Genomic DNA, 9,289 nt, shown 5'->3' with positions numbered 1-9,289 from the left:
GAGCTTTAAAAAGCAGGGAGATACGGCAACCCCTTGGGAGGAAAGTATCACTGAAAGCAGGGGGTCCCCAGAGCTGAAATGAATGGGATTCAGCTCCAGAGACCCCACGCGTCAGTACTCTGTAAAAAAAAAAAACAATGGCTTGGATTGTCCCTATTAAAACGAAATAACTACTGTATCACTGAAAGGCAGAGACAGCTAAGAACCAGCAGGTAATATAGTCTGCCTCCACTATGCTAAATGCTCTGCCCACACTATTAACACACAGCACAAAGTGTGCATGCACCCAGAAGCTCTTACATAAACAAACTAACACGACCACTACCAATCAATAGTATCTCACAGCACGGTTCACATGTGGCTATTGCTTGCAACACCTTTGATACATTGTAACATTATCTTTTCTATTGAGCTTGCAGGACCTAGGCTGCATTGTCAGGTGGGGATGTCTCCCGGCGCCCTCTAGTGTTCCCTGGAGGGATCGCTCTGTGTGCATTATGAATGATCACACACACACACAGAGAGCTGATCCTAATGTCTCTGGCTCTCAGCCAACACATATCTGCAGCGGCCATAGCTAGTGCAGCAGAAGGAAGAGCCCTGCTCCAACAATTAACGAAGATCGCCTATGGCTTCATTATTTCCGTGGTGATGCATAACATAACCTTTTTCTTAAGCAATGCGATTTGGCTACAGAAAACCTACTAAATCACCTTGATCCCTGGATTTGGTTGGGGTTTTGTGTGTGTGAGGATTGGAATTAAAACTGTGTCTTGTGGATGTCAATATCAGCAGCGAACAATAATCCAGGATCAGGATATAGTTCATGCTAATTAATGGCCGAGTTTCAGGTAAGCAATGCATCTGTCACAGACAGTTATGATATATATATATATATATATATATATATATATATATATATATATATATATATATATATATATATATGTGTAATTATACACAATACAAATAATGAATGCATCTATATTTTTATTTGTATAGCATCATCCATGTACATAGCGCTTACTAGCAGTCATACACGTGACATTGTAATAGGAGACATATAAGGAATAAGTGTTTCATACATAAGAGTAGACATTAGGAAAAGGAGTCACAGCCCCGAAGAGCTTACAATCTAAGTAATGAATATTCAAGGATGAATACAGTAGGTTATAGTTATACACACACGTGAAACAATAAGTGCTTCTTAATTGGGGTTATGTGTGCAGCCACCTCTGGGTTGGAATATAGCAGCATCTTAAGTGTGGGGTTAGATAGGAACAATTCTATATTACCCACTGCAATCTTCTAGAAATATAAAGGTATTTGCCCAATGGTTTGTGAATATAAAAAATGTGTGTGTGTACATGTATGTATGTATATATATAAAGATGGCGTTCTGAGAATGTATTTATTTTTTACAAATTCACTACTTGAAACTGTTCTATATATAAAAAATGTAAATGGAGCAACATTAACAAAACACTTGTAATCTATCAAACAAAACACTGTAAAAAGAAATAGATTTCACGTACACACAATAAATATAATGTATTTATTTTTACACTTCTTTTTTTATTTAAATAAAAATATGTTTTGGAATTGCATTTACCTTTATCTGTAAAATAAAAACCATATGCTACTGTAGGTGAAGCTAGTAAAGATAGACTGTCAGCTGATGACAATCTTGACTACTTTGCTTTTCAGGGCTGAATGAACAGTAGTGAACTTCTGCTAATCCAGACCTATTGACAGCTCTGTTTATTTTGAGCCAAGGACATCAGCTGATGGCAACTGCCAGTGACCCCTGAATGATAACAGGAAAGGCCTGAGATCTGTCCTGCTCAGCCTCAGCTGCTGACCCTCCAGATACGTGGGTGACAGGTGTGTCAGAGGCAGAGCTAAAGATGAGAAGCAGGAGCAACTCTGGGGTCAGATTGGATGGCTATGCCAGGCTGGTTCAGCAAACCATACTGTGCCACCAGGTAAGTGTGGCTCTTTAATTCCTATGTAGCTGTGAGCCTGCAAGGCATTGCAATGTGTGGCATGTCCCTGGGTAGTTACCAATATAATTCTATATAAATAGAAGGATTGAAAGAATAAAAGTGGTTTATAACATATTGTGTGAGATATACATATCTCAACATTAAATATGACAAATTATTTAGTGCATTAAAATGTATTTTATCTATATTCTTTCTTCATAAATGTGGATCATTTAGTTCAATACCGTGGCCAAAATATTTTAAGCCTTCAACTACGTCACGGTAGACCTAACTTTAGTGCCTAAAGCGTTAACGTTTAAGAAGCGCTATATGTGCTATGTATGCAATGCAGTTAGCACATACTGTAGCACCTCTGTGGTTTCTTAAATGTTAACCCTTTGGGCACCGCACGTATGTCACACACCACTGCTGTGAGCTGCAGCAATTGTTTCCTCTTTTCTCTCTATGCAGTGGAAGAAATACATGCGACAGTATGATAATGGTATTCTAGGACCTACTGAAATGGGCTTAAAATATTTTAGCCAAAGTATTGAACTAAATGACCCACATTTCTGAAGAAAGAATATAGATAAAATACATATTAATGTACTAAATAATTTGTCATTGAAAGTAACATTGGGGCTTTTTCTGTCTCTTTCTACCTTCTGTATCAGAATATGGCAATGTTCTTCTTTGCTGCTGTCTCCACGCTCCCATTGTACTGCGCTGCAGGTCAAAGTTACCTTTACTTTAGTCATTCTGATGAGGTATTTTACTTTGAATATCCCCTGTAGTTATACACATATATAAATAAAGTGGGCTCCCTCTAAATGAATGTAATGAATACTTTAGAACGGATCCATGGCCCGTGGAGTTGCTGCAGCGTTCTCTCATGTATTGTATTTGCTGCCTCATTTGAAAATCTGGTATTGGTATCTTTTTTTTTTTATAACTTTGATTTTATTGGGTGAAATACATCTGACATGGTAACACCATCCATTGTCTACAGTGGCAACACCACATTTAGTACTTTCTTTTTATATAAAGAACCAAAAACTTGACTTACTGGACTTACAAGACGAACCGGGGGACAAGACACACTGACTATGTAGAAGGGAGGGGGGGGGAAGGGAGGGGGGGGGTTAGAGGGCTCGAAGGGGTGTTCCGCCTATCCTCAGCCGTTCGGGCGCCGTGCATGTATTTTAGAGTAACCACTTTCTCCGAGAACCTTGGCCCACGCTCACCTGCTGTTACCTCTTTGGCTGCCTCCTACACTAGGGTCCTAATCTACCCTGGGTCCCGCTCCTCCTCCGGATTCTCTGTCGCTATGTTGTCATGGATCCCTTTCATTACCGGAGAACGCATTTACCACCTATTATTGCAGGATTGTGGTGATATCTATTCCCGGGATGTCTGTCTGTGCCAGCCAGGGCTCCCAGACTTCTGGTATTGGTATCTTAAAGCAGCAAAACATGTAGCACTGCACAATTTATTTTTTGTTAAAAAAAAACAATGTATTACAGGTTTGAAGCAGGGGGTCTCTGTAGCTGAACAGTGTTAATTTCAGCTCTGGGGACCCCCTTCTTTCAGTATCTGCAGGCAAGGAACTTGTGTGCCTAATGAAATGACGGCTTTTAGTGTCCTGCATCATGCGGGCCAATGGGAAGCTGTGATGTCATCCCTTGCGGCTTCCTGTTGGCCCATGTGACCTGGTGATTTAAATCCCCACGGAGATACAGGCACCGCTAGGGAGGTAAGTATCTCTGGAAGCAGGAGGGCCCCGGAGCTGAAATTAACACAGTCTTCTGTAGAAATTACGGTCATTGTCATTAATAAAGCAAACTATTATCTCTAAAGATGATAACTTGTTTAATGAAGCCAATTACAAATGTATTTATTTTTACTGGAGTGAAACTGCCAGTATTTGTATTTTTTAATGTCTAGTTAGACCCACGTACCATCTTTACGTTGCATAGCCAGCAACCAACCACGCACTGATGAGACCCACAAGGTCGAAATAGCTGTCTGTGAGTAGGGTTACTGGCTCTGCACTTCTTTATCCCAGGCTGTGCTGAAAAGCTGTGTAATACGGCAGGCATAAGCTCATAGGGGTCAATGTTAAAATAGATAAGAAGTAAAGAGTGACTCACTGCGCTCATTTGCATGTCATTACCCAGAATCACTGGCTGCAGTGGAAGCACTGTTTGCTAATCAATAATGGGGAAAGACAGGGTTGCAAACCGGTCTGATACATGCAAATATGCTAACAAGTTATATTTTTATTTACTCTATGATATGTTCTATAACCTATCCAAGAGAAATGAAACGTAGTATGTTAATAATGTGCGTATTGTTATTATCATACACATACTTAACTCTCGGCCAATACACACCTGGCATCTTGTCCGGATTGAGGTTTTGAGCTGATACACTGAACAAATTAACACAGGGTGTCTTTTTCTGATGAAGGTTTCGTTGATAGTATTATTGTTTAAGATATATCAGTTGTTTCAGTTCTCTTCGGGTTGCAGTTCTATAATTGGCCTTTTGCCAAATGTAACTTCATGTTGTCGTACACATTGGAAGCCACGTATCCGTGGCTTGCACATTCTCGTTTAATGCAAAAATTGGGCTTTAAATATAAATCCATAATGGGCAATATATTGAGGTATATTGCATCTATTTTGTGTGCATCAACTTGCACGTTGGAGATAGTTATACTGTAGGAGGTGTTAGGGAGCTGATTCCTGCAGTACAATGCCATGTATCAAATGCTGCATCTGGCACTGTCCTTTTCTTAGTTAAGTTGCAGACAGCTCTGCCATGTCCAGCTTGGCATAATCTACTCTGCCTAATGATTTACATCAAATTTAAGACCGTTTATTTCCACGTTTCTTACATCTGACTCAGACGCAACATTTTACAGCCATTACCAATTGAAGTCGATGGTGATGATTTTGTTTAAAAAACTGTCCGCTTCAGAGAATATACAATTTACCTCTTGGGTCAGATAGTATATTTATTCATTGTTTGTGTTGTGCAGTTGTGTTGTTTCCTTTTACTCTCCAATCCTCTATTTTACTATATGTCTGAATATGTTTATTGTACGCTTTTTAGGCCAGGGATCCATTTCTCCATTCTCCCATTTTTTTTAAATGTTTAGTGCACCTGTATTGTATTATAATTAGGGCAGCTACGTTTCCGAAAGGCCCAACTGGGACAGGCTGGTGTAAACATGTAGGCGGTGATCATTTTATTTAAAATGCGACTTTTCATGATATCCCAAAATCACATTATCTAAAGTTATTCTTGCCCTACGTGTGCTTGTCGACAGACTTTTGTAAACCGGACTATACTCGGAAAACCAGAACATTTGGCAGCTTCAATTCCTTATTATTTCCGGGTTTTCTCAGTTGAGTTGGGCTCTATATAGACAGAAAAATAATAATAATACAGCTCAACCCCGTTATATCGCGATCCGTTACAACGCGAATCCGCTTATAACGAGATGCAAGCGTGGCTCCCACTTTACGTATTTATGAATACTTTACAACACGATTGTTGGTATCTTAAATACTTTATTGTACAATGCATACAATTGTACATTATTTCTAACGTGATCGTCTTATAACGCGATGTGGTTCTTTGGATCCCAAGCACAGCGTTATAAGGGGGTTGAGCTGTACATACAAATGATAATTTAATCTTTTCACTGCCAGATGGGACAGCAAGTCCACTCAGTCAAATAAGGGGATAAACGATGAGAACAATTATATCATGAATAAGGTTTCCAACAAAGTTTCATTTGTGCTGTTAAAACTGGACTTTTTAATATGTGAAATGAGAACACCAAGTTATTTACTGGCGGATTCAGCAAAGTTCAGTGTGGTTCAATAATGTCATTCCAGTGCCAGGAAAAAAAGGTCATCTATGGACATACAGTATACTGTACTAAATGTGTGGTTCTACTTGAAAAATGAAATGTGAGCTACTGGCTGCAAGATTTTCACAGCGTTACATCTTGGTGCTTGATTGCTTTTTTCACATTTTAATTAAAAATTAATTTGACAAAAACACAGGCAAGTTTTAGAAATGTTGTGGTGGAAAGGTTTGGAAACAACGCATTGAGTTGACTTTACACCTTTTGTCTTTATTTGTTGGGCTCCACATCTGATTGCATTATTGGTGGAGTAATACAAAGGAACAATGCCCTATTCTCTGAGTACCCTCTGTTAAAGGTGTAGGTGTAAAGAATTTAATTGGCATCCTTAAACAGTTATTAAGGTGTCAGATTTCATTAAAAATAGGTGTCCGTCACTGCACATTTAATACAACCTATTACATTTTACAGAAGTTGTTTAAGGACAAACCTACGCAGTGGCAGAACGAAGATCCATTCTCCATGTCAGTACCTTCTTGACTTTGGTGAAGTCACTTTATTTTCCTCTGATTCGGACACCAAAATGAGGCTATAAGCTGTTACACCAGTTGTTTTCAATGTGTGTTTTTTTTTTTTTTTTTTAACCCTGGAATTATATTGTCACATTCGGGGGAACCCCAACCCTCTCCCCCCCCCTCCCATCTTCTCCCTCCCCCGCCTTCACCCCCCCTAACTCGTCTTCACTCTCCCTATTGTCCTCACTCACCCCTGTCTTCTCTTCCCCTCTTGCACATCTCCTCTCTCTCTCCCATCCCCTCTTAGGCTAAGGACCCGCTGCGGTCGGTGGGCGCGCACGGCCGCGGACTACCAGCCCCTTTCCTCCAGTTTGGAGGTCCCCGCTGGCTCCTTCCGACGTGGCTGACTGCGTGCTGTGACGCGTCAGCCGGCCGGTGCTGCAAGCTTCTGGTGATCAGAAGCGCTGACGCGTCACGTGGTGCACGAGTCAGCCAATGAGGAGGGGAGGAGGGGAGGAGGGAAGGAGGGGAGCTACAGGAGGGAGGCGGCTTACGGGAGGGAAGTGTGCCTGTGTGTGCAATCTATCCCTCTCCTCCCGGACCCACAACCCCCCCTCCTGCGGACACACAACCTCTCCATCTTCACCCTTAACCTCCTCCACCCCTCCCCGGGTTCAATGGCCGTGCCCCCCCGACCCGCTTTGGCCACGCCCCCCCGCGCCAGAAAAAGTCAACTGCAGACTGCAGATCGCGGTGCAGTGACTTGCACACGCCGCCGAGAAGCAGGGCGGCCGTGCGGGCGCGTGCAGCGGGGCCTCGGCATTACACTTTTCACTTCTGTCTCTTCCCCTCTTAGCCCGCGTCCATAGTGAGAGCGATGGCACGAAAACAAAATGCCAGAAGGCAATGCGCATGGCCTTAGTGTGCGCATGTGTACGAGAGCGATGGGACTTGGCCTTAGAGTGCGCGTGTGTACGAGAGCGATGGGACTTGGCCTTAGAGTGCGCGTGTGTACGAGAGCGATGGGACTTGGCCTTAGAGTGCGCGTGTGTACGAGAGCGATGGGACTTGGCCTTAGAGTGCGCGTGTGTACGAGAGCGATGGGACTTCCGATAGTTCGCGAGACAATTTTTTTATTTTGCCGCGCGACACCCGGGTCACATTCGCGTTTCAGCCAATGAGGACGAACCGCTCACATGGCGTCTCGGCCACGCAATCCTGCAGGTCACGGTGCGCTTCTAGTACAGGCATGGGTGACGTCATGCGCGCGCCTGTACTATATCCGAGGGGTTACACTCCCCCTCTCTCTCTCTTCCCCTCTTACACTCCCCCCTCTCTCTCTCTCTTCCCCTCTACACTCCCCCCTCTTACACTCCCCCCCCTCTTACACCCCCCCCCCTCTTACACTCCCCCCCTCTCTCACACTCCCCCCTCTCACACACCCCCTCTCTCTCTCTCTCCCCCCTCTTACACTCCCCCCCCTCTTACACTCCCCCCCTCTTACACTCCCCCCTCTCTTACACTCCCCCCCCCTCTTACACTCCCCCCCCTCTCACACACCCCTCTCTCTCTCTCTTCCCCTCTTACACTCCCCCCCCTCTTACACTCCCCCCCTCTTACACTCCCCCCCCTCTTACACCCCCCCTCTTACACTCCCCCCCTCTTACACTCCCCCCCTCTTACACTCCCCCCCTCTCACACTTCCCCCTGTCACACTCCCCCCCTCTTACACTCCCCCCTCTCAGACCCCCCTCTCTCTCTCTTCCCCTCTTACACTCACCCCCTTCTCTCTCTCTCTTCCCCTCTTACACTCCCCCCTCTCTCTCTCTCTTCCCCTCTTACACTCCCCCCGCTCTCTCTCTCTTCCCCTCTTACACTCCCCCCCCTCTCTCTCTCTTCCCCTCTCTCTCTCCCCCCTCTCTCCCCCTCTTACACTCCCCCCTCTCTCTCCCCCTCTTACACTCCCCCCCTATCTCTCTCTCTTCCCCTCTTACACTCCCCACCTCTCTCTCTTCCCCTCTTACACTCCCCCCGTCTCTCTCTCTCTCTATATATCTCTTCCCCTCTTACACTCACCCCTCTCTCTCTCTCTTCCCCTCTTACACTCCCCCCTCTCTTTCTCTTCCCCTCCCTCTCTCTCTTCCCCTCTTACAATCCCCCCTCTATCTCTCCCCCTCTTACACTCCCCCCTCTCTCTCTCTCCCCCTCTTACACTCCCCCCCTCTCCCCCTCTTACACTCCCCCCATCTCACCCCCCCTCTCTCTCTCTTCCCCTCTTACACTCCCCCCCCCTCTCTCTCTCTTCCCCTCTTACACTCCACCCTCTCTCTTCCCCTCTTACAATCCCCCCTCTATCTCTATTCCCCTCTTACACTCCCCGTCTCTCTCTACCCCTCTTACACTCCCCCTCTCTCTCTCTCCCCCTCTTACACTCCCCCCTCTCCCCCTCTTACACTCCCCCCCTCTCACCCCCCCTCTCTCTCTCTTCCCCTCTTACACTCCCCCCCTCTCTCTCTCTCTTCCCTCTTACACTCCACCCCCCTCTCTCTCTTCCCCTCTTACACTCCCCCCCTCTCCCCCTCTTACACTCTCCCCCCCCTCTTACACTCCCCCCTCTCACACTCCCCCCTCTCACACTCCCCCCCTCTCACACTCCCCCCCTCTTACACTCCCCCCTCTCACACTCCCCCCCTCTCTCACACTCCCCCCTCTCTCACACTCCCCCCTCTCTCTCTCTTCCCTTCTTACACTCCCCCCCCCTCTCTCTTCCCCTCTTACACCCCCCCTCTCTCTCTTCCCCTCTTACACTCCCCCCTCTCCCCCTCTTACACTCCCCCCCTCTCACACCACCTCTATCTCACTTCCCCTCTTACACCCCCCCCCCCCTCTCTCTCTCTCTTCCCCTCTTA

At 45.5% G+C, this 9,289-nt stretch overlaps 1 protein-coding gene across 4 annotated transcripts in view; it reads left to right on the top strand.

Moving 5' to 3' along the window:
- Positions 1-540: 540 nt before the first annotated feature.
- Positions 541-9,289, top strand: part of PHKA2 (phosphorylase kinase regulatory subunit alpha 2) — a 119,081-nt gene continuing 110,332 nt past the window's right edge. For all 4 annotated transcript variants that reach the window (XM_075594291.1, XM_075594293.1, XM_075594292.1 and 1 more), the window contains exons 1-2: positions 541-851; positions 1,708-1,985. In XM_075594291.1, the coding sequence (XP_075450406.1) occupies positions 1,908-1,985 (78 nt within the window). In that variant the 5' untranslated portion in view covers positions 541-851; positions 1,708-1,907. The remainder of the gene's footprint in view (positions 852-1,707; positions 1,986-9,289) is intronic.

The sequence above is a fragment of the Ascaphus truei genome, chromosome 3, assembly GCF_040206685.1.
Source record: "Ascaphus truei isolate aAscTru1 chromosome 3, aAscTru1.hap1, whole genome shotgun sequence".
NCBI lineage: Eukaryota > Metazoa > Chordata > Amphibia > Anura > Ascaphidae > Ascaphus > Ascaphus truei.
This window is presented reverse-complemented; position numbering and strand designations above follow the sequence as displayed.